We start from the raw sequence: 18,983 nt of genomic DNA on the forward strand, positions 1-18,983 counted from the left end.
AATCACAATTTGCGAGCAATTGTAAAATATGATAAATTTTTTTTAAGAAAATAAATGTCAATTGTAACTTTTAACTGTTAACAAAAATAGAAGCAAAAAAAAATCATCTCAAAATTTCTTCTAATTTTTGGTTAAAAATCACAGAAGTTGAAGAAGAAACTGATATTCACAAACACCTTAAAACACTTTCAACCAACTAGAAACCAACAAATACATATTAGAAGTTCTCTCAAACACTCTCTTAGTATATTCTGGATGACTCGATTGTTCTTTTTCTGACTTGAAAGTGTTATTTTCGTCCTAAAAACAACAATTTAAAAAATATGTTCTGTAGTGAAAACAATACAATCGTATTTTTTTCAATACAATACTAGCTTAATTGTCATTATAACCATAGTAATGCGGGGTGATACTGAAAGTTTACATTTTTTTTTTTTTGTAACATACTAAAAGTTTACTTTAATGCTGAAATTTATAAATTATTTTTTATGATTATGTTATTTTTAATCATATAGTATTAAAACTCTAGGTTTGAATGGTTAACATCTAATCTAATCTAAACACAAAAAATATGTATGACAAACACTGAAATTCACTCTGGACTCGGATGAAAATAGGCGAGTAAATAGGTAGGGTTCAGGCAAGATTACATATTCTTTGTCTTAATTTTTTATTTTTATTTTTATTTTTATTTATCATATTTGTTTTCATTTTCGTCAAATATTCAACTTTATCGTCATCTCTTTATATATCCATAAAAAGATTAAGGCCATCTCCAACCACAAAATCTATTTTGGTGTAAATTTTACACTAAAATAGTGCGATTTCTGCACCAAATACAACATCCATCTCCAACTCATTTACTTCAAATCTTACACCAAAAAAATATTCTCGGAATATTCCATTTACTTTATATATATTAATTATTATATTTTATTTAATATATTCTAAATATATTTTTCTTTCGATTATTGTATTTGTATTTGTATTTGAATTATGTGTTTCAAATTTCATTTGTATTTCAAATATATTTTTCATTTTAGTTATGAATTGTATTGTTATAGAAATTTTTTGTATTTTTATTAAATTATATTAATTAAAAATCATTAAATCAAATTAGTTTTTAAATATTAATAATTAACATAAATAAATATTTTAAAAATCAACAATTATATTTTTAAAAATTTTTAGGATTAAATATCTAATTATTAAAATAAATATTATACTATTATTTTATAATATTTACAATTTTTAATACAAATATTTATAATAAATACACATTTAAAAAAATTAAAAAAAAAAATTAAAAAAAAAAAAATGACCCCTGTGTCAAATTGGCGCAACCATTTTGGCGCAGCGTTGGAGTTGCCCTTAACACACACGCACTAACACGGAACGATATATATAACAAGGCACGTGGTAATCACTCGAATTATTTTAGTTATCCTTTCGAACTTGGTGGCCTTGAACAATTTCGATTTGCAGTCTTCACCGCCACAACCCGCCGAATGGCTGCTCTTCTCTCCAACGGAATTTCACCCTTCTCTCCACAACCCATATCAGAACTGTCCAAAGGGTCTCTATTTCACTCCAGCCTCAGATCTCCCTTTATCAGAAACCCCAATTCAAGAGGTGTTCACAAGATTAGGGCCGACGTCAGCTATGATTCCCATACCACCGTCCATTCCCCGAGTAAGGATACATCGACTGCAGATGACGATGACCCACTTCACAAATTCTTGAAAAGAGACTATAAATGGGGTTTCACGCAGGAGATTGATTCATTTTCCATCCCCAAGGGGCTCTCTGAGGAAACTGTTAGGTTAATTTCTTCAAGAAAGGGTGAGCCCGATTGGATGTTGAAGTTTAGATTGAAATCTTATGAGAGATTTTGCAATATGAAAGAGCCTAAATGGTCTGATAATCAGTACCCTAGAATTGATTTTCAAGATATCTGTTATTATTCTGAGCCAATAAAGAAGCCAACTTTGGATAGTCTTGATGAGGCTGACCCGGAGCTTATCAGATACTTTGATAAGCTCGGGATTCCTTTGAATGAAAGGAATCGATTGGCTAACGTAGCGGTGGATGCGGTTCTTGACAGTGTTTCTATTGCCACTACACATAGGAAGACTTTAGAGAAGGCTGGCGTGATCTTCTGCTCTATTTCTGAAGCTGTCAAAGAGTATCCAGATTTGGTTAGAAAGTATTTGGGGAGAATTGTCCCTGCAGATGATAACTTTTATGCAGCTTTGAATTCAGCAGTGTTTAGTGATGGTTCGTTTGTTTACATACCTAAGAACACAAAGTGTCCTATGCAAATCTCGACATATTTTAGGATAAATGCCTTGGAAACTGGGCAGTTTGAGAGGACCTTGATAGTTGCAGATGAAGGAAGTTCAGTGGAGTACTTAGAGGGGTGCACTGCTCCTTCATATGATACTAATCAGTTACATGCAGCAGTGGTGGAGTTGTATTGCCATGCCGGTGCCGCGATTAAGTATTCCACGGTTCAGAATTGGTATGCGGGCGATGCTCAGGGGAGAGGAGGGATCTATAATTTTGTGACCAAGAGAGGTTTGTGTGCTGGAGCTCGATCCAGGATATCCTGGACTCAAGTTGAGACGGGGTCTGCTATTACTTGGAAGTACCCAAGTGTTGTCTTAGAGGGTGATGAATCTGTTGGTGAATTTTATTCTGTGGCATTGACCAATAACTATCAGCAGGCTGATACGGGGACAAAGATGATACATAAGGGGAAGAATACTAAGAGTAGAATCATTTCGAAAGGAATTTCTGCTGGGCATTCAAGGAATTGTTATAGAGGTCTAGTCCAAGTATTGTCCAATGCAGATAACGCTCGGAATTCCTCTCAATGCGACTCTATGCTTATCGGAAGTAATGCAGCTGCCAATACTTATCCATACATTCAGGTATTTATTTGAAATTCTCTGCATTTTGTTTGCTCTAGATGTCGCGTTCTTTTCTTTTGTATGGCTTTGTTGGTTTGATATGTGATTGTTCAAGCTGATCTACTTGGTTTTGTATTAAAGATTGGCACGTATTGATTGGACCCTTGCACCTCAGTTGGTTTTGTTTCATGATCTGAGCTCCATTTTGATGTTGGAACGATGTGGTCGAAATTGAAATTCAAAATTATAAGTTCCTACTGAATATGTTTATTCTTTTCCTTTACATTCTCACCTGGTATATCTTTGCTGTTTTAATTTGGATAGTTTGGGAATTTTGTGGAAATAAATAAATTTTATCTGACGCTCATATTGAGTGTGGTAAGGTGATAGTAGTAATCTCAACATCTCATATCTTGTCTCTGTTTGTTGAGGGTGCAATAGTCCTGGTGACAACGGGCAAGATACAGCTCTAAGCTTCCTGGATTTTAGTTGTCTTAGGTTTTCGGGTCTAGGGAAGGAGATTGAATTTGCTCGTATATTCTTGGTTTTTGAAGATATTGTAGGTATGGTGCTCGTTCATGTGTGTCCCAAAAGTTTGATAGTATAATTAGCTATTACGCCTGAAATGTAAAAGCTGGAACCATCACAAAACAAATCCAGAAGTTGTTGTGACATAAAATCTTTTTAGATTTCTAAGGTTGTCTATCAACTCAACTTGTTCTCTTAACAGGCGAAAAACCCTTCAGCTCGTGTGGAACATGAAGCCACCACCTCGAAGATTGGTGATGACCAGTTATTTTACTTCCAACAAAGAGGTATTGATTATGAGAGAGCGATGGCTTCCATGATCTCTGGGTTCTGCCGGGACGTCTTCAATGAACTTCCAGATGAATTTGGCGCCGAGGTTAACCAGCTCATGAGCTTGAAACTGGAAGGATCGGTTGGTTAAGCTGCAACAACTATAAAGAGACGACACTCATATGTTTCTTAAACTACTAGATATTTGTTTGATAATTAATTTTTATCTGTAAAAATGTGTCTGAGTCGAGTCCATTTGCAAAGAGCCTGCTTGTTCTTTGTACGTGATGTGGATGCATAATATATCACTTGTTTGTATCTGGTAAGAAAGAAGATGCCTCGAACGAGTTTTGGTGAATAAAATCGCTATTTCCTGTTAATGGCTTTTGTTTTCAGGGTTGCTGTTGCTCCTGTCAGACTCCTGAATCTTTCGGAGTCCACCCCAGCAAGAATGGGAAAACATGAAAACTGTAGAGCATCATGTAATAAAACCTAGGGTGTTCATCGTTTGTTCAGTTTTGACACATAAAATGTAGAGTTAACAAGTAATAATCAACCAAAACTACAAAAGTATACATAGGTTTTTTTGTTTTTTCCATTGTTTGACCACATTTATAAAAGACAACAAACCGTTACGCACTATGAAGACTAATGGGCACACGTTTGATTGATGTTTATTTATTTGCTAAAACATATCTCACAATATACATATAGAGCCATATTAGGAGTCAAGACTCCAAAAGCAAAGAGTGGCGAATGACTTGTGAACTCAATATCAGCTTCAAGTGTGTCTTTCAAAGTCTTTAATCTTATTGGAGTACAATGTCTTCCAGCAGAGCAGGTACACGACAGGCTACGAAAATTACAATAGGGCCCAAAATATTATTATCAAATTACAAAATATATTGTTTAAAGAGTTGCACATCGAGCAGAATGTGAGTTTTAATTATGCGTCGGTGTCTAGTCTAATATTTTTGGGGGGTCCTTTGTTTATCTTCCACAATGTTTTCAAAAAAGTTCAGCCGGTGTATTTATTTGACTGTGTGAAGAAAGAAAGAAAGAAAGAAAGAAAGAAAGAAAATGGTGGTGTGCCCCTTGGCCAGCACAATTCTGCTCAATAAATTCAATCGGATCTCACAATTTTCAACCACATGCACTGTTTCTTCACCAAACTGAAACACACACTTTAATAGAGATACTTATCTTTTGAATATAATATAATATCAAATTGATATGAAGAGAGCAGATCACCTTTTAATTATTTTTCTTAAAAAAATTCAATTTATGATGTCATGAAAATATAAATTATATTTAAGTGTTTAAATGATTATATCATTTTTATTTAATTTAGGTTAGGGTTTTGAGTTTTATGTTACTTTTATATGTGTAGTTCTCAATATTCTTTATTATATTATTAAGTAAAATATAATTTTTTTGTATAATATTTTATTTTCAAACTTTTTAGAAGAGTGTTAATCGTGAATTTTGGTATAATGATTGTATATAAATTGCTATTGTTATTAATAGTCTTAATCAGAACTTAATAGATAAAATAATATATGATTTTTTAGATTTTTTTTTGTATTAGTGACATTTTAATTAAGCCAAAATAAAGAAGTCAATTTAATTTCCTCATTTAAGAGTGATCTCAAATGATATAAATATTTTTATATAATAATATTTATAACAATATTTAAAGTTTAATTATATTCAATATATTAAATCAATAATTTTAATAGTTATTCAAATTAATACTAATATATATACATTTTAATTATTAATTACGTAGAATAAATGCATCAATTATAATATTCATGTATTTATATTAAATCAATAATTTTAATAGTTATTCAAATACTAATATATATACATTTTAATTATTAATTACATAGAATAAATGCATCAATTATAATATTCGTGTATTTTAATAAATTCATATAATATAATATAAAAGACTAAACTAAAACTACAGAGAAATAGAAATAAATATAACTATACAGCTACTCCCTATAAATCCTGCAGTCTTAAGACACCCTTTTCCCTGAGCGTTTCTCCATCTCCAAGTTAAAATGGCTGTTTCGAAGAGGCCATACTCTTACTCAAGGATTGAACACGAAGATCCCCAAGAAACACAGCACAGGCTGGCGCAGTTCTTGATTTACAAGACTTTGCAGAAAGCAGACAATACGAGGAGATCATCATCATGGCTCAGAATTAGAATAGTTCGATTAAAAATCAAGATTGGCAGGAGGCTGAAGAAGATGAAAAGGGGTTTCGTTTCCGCGGTTTCCTCTGCTAAATCTGATATCTGCAAGCAAGTTAACTGTGTGTTGAAATCTTGGAAGCAATTGCTGCGTGCCAAACGGGGCACGACAGTTGGTTCGATGATCCCTTCAGTGCTTTGAGTTTCTAACATATGCACTTTCTCGTCTTTTTAAGTACTTTTCTTTCTCGTTCTTGTTCTGTAAGTGAGACGAAAGGGAGGTGTTTGGCAGTTCAGTTCATTATACCGTGATTAAGCAGGTAGTCTGTTGGATCCCATTTTTACGCAGTGAAAAGGTTTGTTCCTGGTTATTATGCTTCTCATTTGTTCATCGTTTGATTAGGTATTTTGTGAGATAGTTTCACGAATCTTTATTTTTGAGACGAGTCAATCCTACCAATATTTAAAATAAAAAGTAATACTCTTAGCATAAAAAGTAATAATTTTTCATGGATGACCCAAATAAAAGTTTCGTCCCACAAAATAAAATACGACGTGAGACCGTCTTACTTAAGTTTTTGTCTCATCATTTTTAACATGCTGAATAAAAACATATTTAATTCCTCATTTATTACATAATTTAATTTGCTAATATGTTAAATAATCTAAATAAGTCGAAATATCTTTTGTTTTGATTGCATCCCATGATTTTGTATTATAGGAAAGGAAAGTCGTTTTGTTAACTTTGAAAGTGCTACGACATTCAACTTGATTTTTGAAGAATGTGCTAAATTGTGTTTTCAAGAGCCATTAAATAATAATTAGCAGCATTAGTTATCAAAATAAAAAATTTATACATTAAAAATAAACTACCGATAAAAAAATCGTAAATACATTAACGATTTACGATTCGAAGTTCGAACATGGTCGAAAAAATTGGGGGGCCAAAAAGCGTACTTGTTTGGCAATCTGAAATTATCAATTTATTTTAGAAACTATATACGAAATGGCATATATGGTAGACATGATTTGTAAAATTTTGGATTCAAAATTGATTGAATTTTGTGTATGTGTGTAATTTAGTAGCTACCTTAATTATATATCGATTATTAAAAAAATATGAATATAAAATCTCAAATCTCATCTTGTTATATTTTATATTAATAAAACCGTTAGGTTAATTGTGTGTGAGTGAGAGTGGTATTGGGATGGGTAACCTCGTGGGAAGTTTTTTTTACGTCAAACTGCTAACGTTGCGCCGTTTGATCTGACTGGCTAAGTGGACCATAAAATAGTGACATCAAATCTTAACAGATAATATTGTCTATATTGGGGTCATGACTGACGGTATAGAAATTGTATAAAAGACGGTAGAGAAATTTTATAAAATAAATTTATAAAAGAAATTGTATGCAGTATGATTATATCAATATTTTAAACAAATCATTTGAAGACATGTTAAGCATTTCAGAGCAAGGAAATAAATGCTAAGGGTATTTTAGAAAAAAAAGTGGAGTGTAAATAACATTTTTAAATGTTTGCAATTATCGTATCATTTCATTTAGTTTTGGTTACGATTTTTTATTTATGTTACTTTTATATATTTAATTGTCCATACTATTTAAAATATTAAATAAACTATAAAAATTTATATATTATTATGTTTTTCAATATTTTTGTGAACATGACATCGTGAATTTTTTGTACATTGACTGTCCATATATCGATATTATTATTATTATTATTATTATTATTATTATTATTTAATTAGAACTTCAATTTTACGGCTGAATTGTTATCTTTATTTGAATATGATTTCAAATGTATAAAATATTTTATATAGTAATTAAACATATTCATTATATTAATAATTTTAAGTAATTATTTAAACGCTCATACTTGCTAGTTTTAATACTTCGTGCACGATTGAATAATTAAAGGTATTTATTTTTTTGGACGGATGAGGTACTAATATATATATAAAAGTAGAGTTTTTGATATATTTGAAAAGTACCTGAAAAAAATATTTATTAATATTAATGTATTTATCCGCGGCATTAAATATTTTTAAATAAAATAAATAAATGAGTAACTAAATGTGAAATCTTTTCAATTTTTTTTAAAAAAATCAAATTTGAATTTGATTTCTCTTGAAAATATAAAATACATTTAATTTTCTATATTTTATATCATTTTATTTATTTTTAGTTATTGTATTAAGTTTTGTATTATTTTTAATATTTAGTTTTCGTTATTCTTTATTATAATAAATAAAATATAATTTTTTATATAATATTATGATTTCCAAGTTTCTTAAAAAAACGTCGTCATGAATTTTGGAACAATGATTTGATATTATTATGTATCTTAATTAAAACTTCAATATAAATATTCTTTTAGATGTTATAATTTTTAATCAAAATTTATTCATTTAATAAATGACAGATATTTTTATTTGCTGAAAAATATTCATTTATGGCTTAAAATTTTGATAGACAAAAAACAAATATTTTTCTATTGCTTAAGATTTATAAACAAAGTATTTGCCATATTTGAAAAGTTGTCGCAAAAAAAATTACGAGAAAAATAAATAAGTATTAATGTATTCACATACTATATTAAACATTTGAAAATAAATAGGAAATAAATGCATAATTGAAATAGAAGTCTTTTATTTTTTTAAAAAAAATAATTTGAATTTGAAGTCTTTTGAAAATGTAAAATACATTTAAATATCTATATTTATTATATCATTTCAATTATGATTTTAAGTTTTGTGTTATTTTTATATATTTAGTTATCATTACTCTCTAATATATTAAATAAAATATAATTTTTTATATAATATTACATTTTTCAAATTTTTAAAAGAGTTTCATGGTGGATTTTGGTAGATTAAGTATCCGTAAATTGTTATTGTTGTTGTTATTATTATTATTATTATTATTATTATTATTTATCTTAATTGAAATTTCAATATAAATATTTTTTAACATATTCTAAAAAATAATTAAATTTTTAATAAAAATTTATTCATCTAATAAATGAGAAAAATTTGACTTTTTGAAAAATATTTATTATTGTTTAAAATTTATATATATATATATATTAGTAACAGTTCCACTCAGTCAATATAAAGAAGTTAATTTAACGACAGAAAATTGTCATTCTCATTTAAGTGTTATCTCAAATGATATGAATTTTTTTCACGGCAAAAACTTGTGTGAGACGGTCTCACTGGTCGTATTTTGTGAGACAGATATCTTATTTGGGTCATCCATGACAAAGTATTATTTTTTATGCTAAGAATATTACTTTTTATTGTGAATATCGGTAGGGTTGATCCGTCTCACAGATAAAGATTCGTGAGATCGTCTCACAAGAGACCTAATCTTTTTTCACATAATAATTTTTTTATATTAATATTTAAATATATTCATTTTATTATAGCAATAATTTCAATAAATTTTCAAACATTAAGACTTATTATTTTTAATAATTAATTCCATGAAATAATACTATGTGTAAAATACTAGTTTTCATAATATATGAATTGTGGCAAGATATTAATAATATATGTATATCTGTTTTTAAATGATTGAAATATTAATTTTATTAAGTTATGCTATAGATTTTTATATTGTATATGTAAAATTAATATGTAGCAGACTTTATAATTACGGACGTGGATTCAACAAAGTGCCCCAGCCGCAGTTTGATAATTAGTGGCAAAAGATTCGAATTTACCGTCTAACTGGAGTTAGTTTCTGTTTTTCAAGCCTTATTAGATAATGTGAATTTCTCATGTTTTTTTTTTAATTGACATTATACCTTAATAATCTAATAACTAAAATTTATTATGTCATAGAAGAAGAAACTAATTGATATGGTTGAGTGTAAGATTTTCAAGAACTGACAAGAAGCTAAATACCAAAGTACTCAGTAATAGAGTATTATAAGACGTTAAGGAAAAAAAACTTAAAATAATCTCTATGATAGGCGAGGTACAAAAGATGGAAATAAAGATATTTTTAAAATAGTGAAAGCCAGAGATTGAAACACTAAATATTTGAACGATGTTAGATGTATCAACATGAAGATGGTGCAGTTTTAATGCAAGATCAAACTAGGTGGAGGTATTACTTTAAGAATTTTCTCAATTAGACAAGTATGTAGAAGTCAGATGTGGATAGATACATAAGATGCAGGAAGTAAGACATATTGTGTTTCTATCGTAGAGCTAGTAAATATTTTTATGCGATAGAATAATGTTTTCGAGATTGAAAAAAAATGTTATAAGACTATTGTTCGACCAACTATGTTTTATGTCTCGGAGTGTTGAGCTACTACTGGACTACATATGCATAAGATGATGTAACAAAGATGGATATGTTAAGATGAATGCGTAGCAAAACACGCAATAATGAAATTAGGAATTAAATGATTATATGTTATTTAGGTGTATCCTTGTAGAGAATAACATTAGAGAGAGATATATAACATGGTTTGGTCATCTGAAGAGGAAACTAAATACGACTCCAATTTGACATATCTTAGATTGACATGTTAAAAGAAGGAGTTGAAAAAGAGATAAAAAATTGGAAACTTGGATAAAGGTGGTTAAAGACGATATCTTAGATATTGGTTTAAGAGATGAAATACGAGAAAATCACTTAGTTTGAAGAACTAATATCTATATAGTCGATCTCGTAATTAGCGATAATGTGATATGTTAATGATTATTAACATGGTATTTAGTTGGTTGCACCATGGCAAGGCAATTTTAATTTTTTAATGTTTAAATTTTCTGGTATGAAAATTTATGGGTGTGATAGTAATTTTTTTAAAATCTGGAAATATATGGTTTATTCGAGTTTCAAAATTACTGATATTCTACGATGCAAGATGTTAATTTTTTTACAAATTTAATAATCTATACTCCGCGTCTTCTCTGTGTATGGAATGCAGCGTGATTAAGCATAACAAAATTTGTCAGCGCTGGAATTTCGGAGATTTTCTCTCTTATCCACTCCATATCTAATATTACTTTCCATTTTTGTTAGGGTTCCCGCCATCTTGGTCAACTTTTCGCAATCCAGAGGTACGTTTCAGTTTCTTTGATTCTTATGTACTCGTTGCAATTCACTTATGAAGTTGGGTTAGATCGTGCGTCTCGTATCTGTTACTAGCGCAGTTTATGTAATGCTTTAATTTTTATGTGAAGTCAATTTTTTGGTCTTTTCGATTTTTGTTTGTAATTTTCGATTTTCTGAAAAAAAATCAGAGTTCGTCGTGTTTAGGCAATCTCATGCAAGTAATAGTGCGTTTTCGTTTGGATATGTTTGATTTATTCGTAAAGATGGTTTGAGAACTCGTTTAAATGGAATAGAATTTTGCGTGTTTACTTGAAATTTGAGGATTCTGTGATCGGGCTTTCAGCTTCAGATGAGTGCGGTAGGGTTTGACATTGGAAACGAGAACAGTGTGATAGCTGCTGCTAAACAACGCGGGATTGATGTGTTGCTGAATGATGAGTCGAAAAGGGAAACTCCAACTGTGGTTTCATTTGGTGAAAAGCAGAGGTTTCTGGGCTCTGCTGGAGCTGCCTCCGCAACCATGCACCCAAAATCAACCATTTATCAAATCAAGAGATTGATTGGCCGGAAATTTAGTGAATCCACCGTGCAAAATGACTTGAGATTGTTTCCTTTCAAGGCATCTGAGGGCCCCGATGGTGGAATTTTGATTCACTTGCAATACATGAATGAAATACAAAGTTTCACACCAATTCAGATATTAGCAATGTTCCTTGCTCATTTAAAGCAGGTTACAGAGAAGAATCTTGAGACACACGTTACCGAATGTGTGATTGGTATACCAAGTTACTTCACAGATCTGCAGAGGCGTGCATATTTGCGTGCTGCAGAAATTGCCGGGTTGACATCGTTAAGGTTGATCCATGACTGCACCGCTACTGCGCTGGGCTATGGTATATATAAGACTGACTTTCAGAGCAACAGGACAACAAATGTTGTTTTCATTGATGTTGGTCATAGCGATACACAAGTTGCTGTCGTATCATTTTCGCCCGGGGTTATGAAGGTGCTATCACATGCTTTTGATGATAACTTAGGAGGAAGAGACTTTGATGAGATTCTGTTTAGATATTTCGCTACTCAGTTCCGGGAACAGGACAATATTGATGTATGTGCTAATGCCCGGGCTTCTTTGAGGTTGAGAGCGGCATGTGAGAAACTAAAGAAAGTGTTAAGTGCTAATCCCGAGGCACCACTGAATATCGAATGCTTGATGGAAGAGAAAGATGTAAGGGGATACATTACGAGAGATGATTTTGAGAAGCTATCATCTGATTTACTGGAAAGGATTAAGATTACCTGCCACAAGGCTTTACTTGATTCTGGTCTGACTGTGGAAATGGTTCATACTGTTGAAGTTGTTGGATCAGGTTCTCGAGTACCTGCCATTACAAAAATATTGAATTCACTTTTCAGAAAGGAGGCTCGCCGAACAATAAATGCCAGTGAATGTGTGGCTCTTGGCTGTGCCATGCAATGCGCGATGCTTAGCTCCACATTCCGTGCGAGAGAGTATGAGGTATATTTTCTGCTAAATTGAATCATTTCTTTTTATGCATTCCTGCTTTTTATTCACGTCTTTAAAGGACTTGTAGTCACTTGTTCTTAATAAGAGCCTGTTGGTTGAACCGGAGATCACATCTAATAAGTAAATATTGGAATAGGTTTTCTTCTAAACATGATAAAAAATATCGAGGTACATGATAAGGGTATGTATGTCGTCACATCCAACCATTGTCTTAAAGTACCTGCTTTTTAACCTTGCAATGAATTTTTTGACCGCAATGAGCAGAAATAAACTATCACTTGATAGAGTGGTATGTAGGCCTGATTTCATTTCCGGATAGTGGCTCGCTTTGAGGCCCTTTAGTCAAGAGTTCAGATAGAGCAGAACATGTTTAGCATCATTTCTATACCACTTTTCCCATGCGTTGACAGCACAATAAAGATTGGCACATTACATTTTCAGGTGGAAGATTGCTTCCCATTCTCGATCGGATTGGCATCTAATGAAAGACTACTCAAATTGACGAACAAAGCATTGTTTCCCAAGAGAAATCCTTTTCCCAGTACAAAGATGTTTACTTTGCACAGAAATGATGTATTTGACATAGAAACATTATATACAAATCAGGAAGAGCTACCTCCTGGCGTACCCACCAGAATCAGTTCTTTTAAGGTATATATGTTATTAAGTTGTGTCAAGTATGGCTAAATGTTTTTGCGTATTAAATTATCAGCATGTGGGCTGCTTGAGGTTTCTGTTGTTTCGGCTAGGTAAACTCATGCTGCTGGTAATTTGTCTTTTGAGAGGTAATGTGCACTAGTGTCATATTCCACACCTCTGTGAAATGAAGAACTTCGAAGGTTTTAAGCCACCTCCATCAATTTAGGGCCTTTGAACTGCAAGTAAGAGAGAAGGATCTATTAGTGACTTGATAGCTTGATTAGAAAAAAGTTCTAGAGCATTGAATTATTATTTGAGCAGTAATATTCTCCTCAACGAAGCAAATAGAATTCTGACGATTGATTTATCAAATTATGTGTTTGACTGAAGAATCTAATATACTCCATGACTATATCTGAATTAACTATTCCTAATGTTTGTTAATCATTGTCTGCTTCTGCTCCTAGAATGCTACTTTCCCTTGAAAGTTGAAAGTGGGAAATGTAACCTTTATTCTCCACAGTTGAACCATTAGATGATTTTTCCTAACATTTATGCCATGAATTTATGTTGAAAGATAAAAAAAATGTACAAGCACATCTTGCATATGTATAAACTTCTTCAAGTTTGATATATTCTCATGCACTGTTTTTTAATTATATTCTTAAAACTGTATTAGTGGATTGCAGCAGTGCTAAACTTATTCACTTATGCTAAACTTTTAAAACTTGTTCTTGTACACAATGTTTGGGACTTCAAATGGTTGACCTGTACCAATCATAAATGAAAGATTAAACAGTGATAGGAAAGCAATTCTAGCTTTCTTCTGCATATTATGCGCCCTGAGAATCTTGCCTCTTCTACTAGTCATTGATTTGAAACATCCTAAATGCTGTATCTGCAGGCAAGGAAACACTTGAAAAACCGTTTTAAAACGTTAGCTGGTCATTGAATTCCAAATTAGCTGAAAACTTTGCAAAACCGCTGTGGATTCCCTTTTCGTGATACTGTTTCCATCTTATCATGATTCTATGCAAGACTGAAGTTCTTCGTTTTCTTAGCCTATTTAAATTTATTTCAGCAATATATCTTTTTTTTTTTGCATAATTTTCCTTCAGTTTCAGATTGCACCTGTCAAAGTCTCTCACTCAGAGAAAGCAAAGATCAAAATTGAAGTTCTGCTAAACCTACATGGAATTGTTACCATAAATTCTGCTTTTGTAAGTGGTGGTGTGTTATTCCAATGAGTGTATGAAGCTAGAACTTTAGAAGATCTGATGCCAATTTATTGGAAACTTTGTTTCTTCTGCAGCTGATCGAGCATCATTTGGATGGTTCTACTCTAAATAACTGTCATCCTGTAGTTTTTGAAAATGTGGATCCACACAATCAAGACAATTTTGGAAAAGCAGATGGCCTAGCTGTAAGTCCAACTGGGAAAAATTAAAGTGGAAATACTTGATGAATGATCTTTTACTGAATTGAAAATGTTTTCACTTTTTAAGCTCTGAAAGTGGTGCCGGATATGACCACTGATATATAAACTCTCAATCACAAGAAAAAACTTTAAATAATTCAACTCTTGAGTCCTGATCACACACATTGCAAATAAAAAGAGAATTGCACTGTATTGAACTTTGTTGAAGTGACAAATAAAATGAAAAATGACAAGAGGCACATGTGTAGCGTAACTAACTATGTGCTCCCCTGACTTAGGTCTTGGATCTTTTTTTAGTAAACTTGTAATCTGGGTTTCTTTCCTGGGCTGTTAGTGTTTCCCCAGCTGTTTCATGACTTGGTCTTACCTATACTACTCTTCCTCTAACATTACCGGTTTTATGGTTTATATCTGCCACCTGTTCTGTTTGTTTAGCTAACGGTTGACAACTAAGCAATGGAACTTTGTGATATTACCTAAATAGTATGACCAACCTTTATTCTTGCTACTTGTGTGGATATTATTAACTATACTCAAATTGGCCATTATTATATTTATTTAGAAAAGCTTTTTACACATTACCTCAAATTTTTTGAAGTCGAATGTACTTAACGTTCCTAGTCTTTTAGATATATCTCATTCTTATTTTTTGGTTTATCTTTACTACATCAATTAGATCAATAATTGAGCTTGTTTTGATGGAATACTTTGTGGATGCTTGATTTGTGGTTAAATTAAAGCAGATACAAGCCGACATAAATCCTCATCATAATCACCATTCTTAAGCTAAAGCTGTTTTTCCTTGAGGTGAGGCTGATTGCACATAATCATTGATTTCAGACTCCAAATCTGGGTCAAACCCACGATACCTTTGTTTTGAAAGCCTGCAAGCATTGGTGAACCATCTTTTGATGCCACTGGTTAACCATTTTAAGCAAATTAATATCTGATAAGATACAACTTGATTGTGCAATTTTGCTGGTGCAAAGTTGTTCAATGTGTGTTAAAAACTGTTGTGAGTAAGCAAAGAATCTTGACAACCTTAGTTTAAGCATGTTGGTCATTCCAGTTTTTGTAATTGTAATACTAGAAAGTTAAATAAGTGTTCCACTGCCATGCAGGATCATGCAACGCAGATGCTAAAGGTTACTAATAGACATAATTTATTCATTGTGGAGAATGTGTATGGTGGATTGATGTTGGGTGAGCTCTCGCAAGCTCAACAAAAAGAGTTTCAGTTAACCCAGCAAGACATTATAATGGAGCGTACGAAAGATAAGAAAAACACGCTGGAGTCATATGTTTATGAAACACGAAATAAGGTATTTCCTTGTGCTCTAAGATTAACTTTTGCATCCTCTGCTTTTATTACATGCCTGCTTGATTGATGAAGTTGCTTGCAAAAGGTCATGATCAAATTGGTCAGTACAAACATAGGTTAAATTCAACATGGTCGGCTCATGAAATCAGTCTGGTTCTGCATAAATACGGAGATCTTTTTTTGTGGGAATTTGAGCCAATATCTGATGCCATTTTTGTTTGTCAGATGTTTGCCAATGTATTTTTCCGTGTTGTTTGAAAAATGATATGACTCACTGTAATAGTCAAGATGTGAGGCTCTACCACATTTTGTCAAAGAACCATGAAGTTTCAAAACTGTTCTATTCTCATGTGTTGACTGAATGTTGTTTTACTTGATTGTGATAAGTGTTGCGCACCTTATTCTCAATTGAATTCATCAATGTGGGGCTCATAAGTATCTAAACAGCTTTTGAATAAATTCCGGAGTTTTGCCACTGATCCTGAAAAGGAAGAGATCTCCAGTAAGTTGCAGCAAACAGAAGAATGGCTTTATGATGAAGGAGATGATGAGTCTGAATATGTTTATACTAGAGAATTAGAGGATTTGAAAAAGGTTAATTTAGTTTATTTGCTTTAATTCTTGAAAACCTTACTTCCAACAGGTGACAGTTGATAATCGATTTACTTTTTAATGTTTTCATTAGATGGTGAATCCAATTGAAAATCGATATAATGATGAAGAGGCCAGGGCACTGGCATCCCGGGGCCTAACAAATTGCATAGTGGAGTGTCGGGAGGCTATAGATTCACTTCCATCTGGTGAAAGAGATGCCGAAAAAGATGCCGTATGGTTCACTCTGATGAATGAATTTTTCTTTTAATGCTAAACTATGCTGTTTGGATGATTCTCAAGAAAAGGTGATTGATTGGCTTGTCTTTTATTTAAAAGGTATGGGCAGAATGCTGGAAAGCACATCAGTGGCTTCGAGAAAAAACCCAACAGCAGGCTTCGCTACCCAAGAGTGCTGATCCTATACTTTGGTCTAGTCACATCATGGAGAAAACCGAGGCCCTTACCGAGTAAGGAAAACAGTCATGGGAAATCAATTTTGAAGCATGAAGGGCAGCTTATTAAGTTGACTTAGATTTTTAGTTATTTTCCTACCTGAATTTAATTCCATCATTTTTTCTTTCTAATATAGCTGTAGATCTACCCTCCAGAAATCCACTGAATCCAGGAAATTTCACGCCTATCTTGGTTAACAAGTAACTTGAATTTTGATCTATTCACTGTAGGATTCAGCCTGCAACTATGCTAAAACTAAGCCAGCTATACTGTTGTAGGTTTGTGGTTTTAATTATACCTATCATGGGGATTTAGCACAATTGCACCACAACAATCTGCATCTAATAATAGCGAGAGTCATAGCTAATGATGCACTAACTCCTGTGTTTGCCAACAGTTCTGCTTCTCTAGTCAAGTTAGCGTTGACAAAAACTGTTTAGCACTTTTCCAAATTGATGCTGCACACAGGAGACCAATGTCTCTAAAAATGCTTCTTGTAATTCACCTTCATTCCTTTAGTAATTTTCCCTGTTTATTCTTTTCATTTATCCATTTTTTTTAGGATGTGCAAACAATTGATACCACCCAGGCCTTCATTCTCGAACCAAGAGGATGTCAAAGAATCAGAGACAAGAGGACAAAAGGATGAATATATGGATGTTGATTAGTGTGCATTTGAGCACGATCGTGATAGATCATATACCAAGTACAAGAAGAAAATTGATAACCTGTAACTCAGATGGATGTCGACTTGTGTCTATAGTTCCTCCTTTCATAGCTTAATATAATATATTATATTACATAGATCTCCAGGTGATGATACAGCAATTTCTTGTGCCCTCCTTTGGGGTATTTGGTTCCTTATTTAGGGCACTATTCTCCAACTTCATCATTTTTATTCTCTCAAGGGTTGAAACTTTGAAGAAAGTATCATTAATAAAACGCTTCGCTGGTCTACAGATTGAACTTTTTGGGGAGACACCGATACTAGAAATACCAAGGCTCCTTGAGTGCCTTTTTGTATCAATGCCATATTTATCTTGATTGCTCAATTTTGCATGTATATTCTGTAAACTCTGCAAGTTTTCACCAACATCAAGATTCAAGTTTTTTTTTCTGGTGAATTTTGTGATATCAAACTCGTATAGAAGTTTTTGTTTGAAAGGGATATTTTTCAGTTTTATGTCGTGATGTATTATGATTTATGTAAGCATTATTCATAAATACTGAATATCTCATCCAGCATGCATTTGTTCAAATTTCGTATATTTCAATATTTGCCTGGACAGACAAGTTTCAGCTGCAAAGTCCAAATGTATTTCATCCTAATACAAATAAACAACTTAATCCTTCCTAGATTAGTTGATCAAACACTTTCTATTGTTAGCCAAAACTTGTGCATTTATTTTGCTGATAACTTGTATTATTAGCATTGTAGCCATCAAATGAATTTGAATATTATATTAAAAGAGGTTATATTTTATATACATTAAAAGTTGTGGCTGGTCTTTTTCCAAAAAAAAAAAGTGTGGCTAGTCTTTAAAGATTAAAACAAGATTCTAAAATATAGAAACTATAACATTGTCTATTTGTAGATTGTTATCGAAGTGTGGAAAGTATACAACTTGTCCTATATTTGACTGATTAATTTTATTGAATTTTTTGATAGTAAGGCTTTACTGAATTATTTTGTTTAATTTTGTTATAAATATACTAGTTAAAAATTAGATATGTCAAAGACTTCTATGAATATAAATATTTAATGAGTTTGATAGGTTAAACTCGTTAAACTTCGGATATAGATCATGTCAAGTATGAGTTTAAATTTTAACATGTCGATAAGGATATAGATTCTTTAAAATTTTAACGAGCCGAGTCTCGAATCCTAGTGAACCAGACCCATCATCTTCTCTAAATTGACGCTTAACTATGCCGAACAAGGTCATGTATTGTACAAATTTTTTTTTTTTTTACTTTTTTTGAGAAATGTACCTATGCAAT

The 18,983-nt window shown here is 31.9% G+C and overlaps 3 protein-coding genes across 7 annotated transcripts; all 3 read left to right on the forward strand.

Annotated features, from left to right (window-relative positions):
- The first annotated feature begins 1,415 nt into the window (after positions 1-1,415).
- Positions 1,416-4,090, forward strand: LOC140980725 (iron-sulfur cluster assembly SufBD family protein ABCI8, chloroplastic-like). Its single transcript, XM_073446755.1, has 2 exons — positions 1,416-2,933; positions 3,643-4,090. Exons 1-2 carry the CDS (start codon positions 1,509-1,511, stop codon positions 3,859-3,861), a joined length of 1,644 nt encoding a protein of 547 aa, XP_073302856.1. The 5' UTR covers positions 1,416-1,508; the 3' UTR covers positions 3,862-4,090.
- A 1,689-nt stretch (positions 4,091-5,779) lies between these two features.
- On the forward strand, positions 5,780-6,115 carry LOC140980777 (uncharacterized). Its single transcript, XM_073446817.1, has one exon. It carries the CDS (start codon positions 5,780-5,782, stop codon positions 6,113-6,115), a length of 336 nt encoding a protein of 111 aa, XP_073302918.1.
- A 4,630-nt stretch (positions 6,116-10,745) lies between these two features.
- Positions 10,746-18,206, forward strand: LOC140980627 (heat shock 70 kDa protein 16). 5 transcript variants are annotated; one of them, XM_073446572.1, is made up of 10 exons: positions 10,751-11,014; positions 11,353-12,528; positions 12,979-13,188; positions 14,295-14,396; positions 14,489-14,599; positions 15,736-15,936; positions 16,383-16,529; positions 16,621-16,761; positions 16,866-17,039; positions 17,545-18,206. In XM_073446572.1, the coding sequence occupies exons 2-9, from the start codon at positions 11,359-11,361 to the stop codon at positions 16,998-17,000; spliced, it is 2,217 nt and encodes a 738-aa protein (XP_073302673.1). In that variant the 5' UTR covers positions 10,751-11,014; positions 11,353-11,358; the 3' UTR covers positions 17,001-17,039; positions 17,545-18,206. The 5 variants fall into 5 exon arrangements, with proteins under 5 accessions (XP_073302676.1, XP_073302673.1, XP_073302672.1 ...); XM_073446571.1 differs by having other exon boundaries at positions 14,301-14,396; positions 16,866-16,996; XM_073446570.1 differs by having other exon boundaries at positions 10,754-11,014; positions 16,866-16,996.
- Positions 18,207-18,983: the final 777 nt, after the last annotated feature.

This window comes from Primulina huaijiensis, chromosome 7 (genome assembly GCF_012295235.1).
Source record: "Primulina huaijiensis isolate GDHJ02 chromosome 7, ASM1229523v2, whole genome shotgun sequence".
NCBI classification, from domain to species: domain Eukaryota; kingdom Viridiplantae; phylum Streptophyta; class Magnoliopsida; order Lamiales; family Gesneriaceae; genus Primulina; species Primulina huaijiensis.

Excerpts from the sequence above, each read along its gene's own strand:
- LOC140980725 (XM_073446755.1), top strand. The coding sequence starts at position 1,509 with ATGGCTGCTCTTCTCTCCAACGGAATTTCACCCTTCTCTCCACAACCC. Across the intron at positions 2,934-3,642 it reads ATACTTATCCATACATTCAG|GCGAAAAACCCTTCAGCTCG; the intron begins GTATTTATTTGA and ends TTCTCTTAACAG.
- LOC140980777 (XM_073446817.1), top strand. The coding sequence starts at position 5,780 with ATGGCTGTTTCGAAGAGGCCATACTCTTACTCAAGGATTGAACACGAA.
- LOC140980627 (XM_073446570.1), top strand. The coding sequence starts at position 11,359 with ATGAGTGCGGTAGGGTTTGACATTGGAAACGAGAACAGTGTGATAGCT. Across the intron at positions 12,529-12,978 it reads TCCGTGCGAGAGAGTATGAG|GTGGAAGATTGCTTCCCATT; the intron begins GTATATTTTCTG and ends TTACATTTTCAG. Across the intron at positions 13,189-14,294 it reads CCAGAATCAGTTCTTTTAAG|TTTCAGATTGCACCTGTCAA; the intron begins GTATATATGTTA and ends ATTTTCCTTCAG.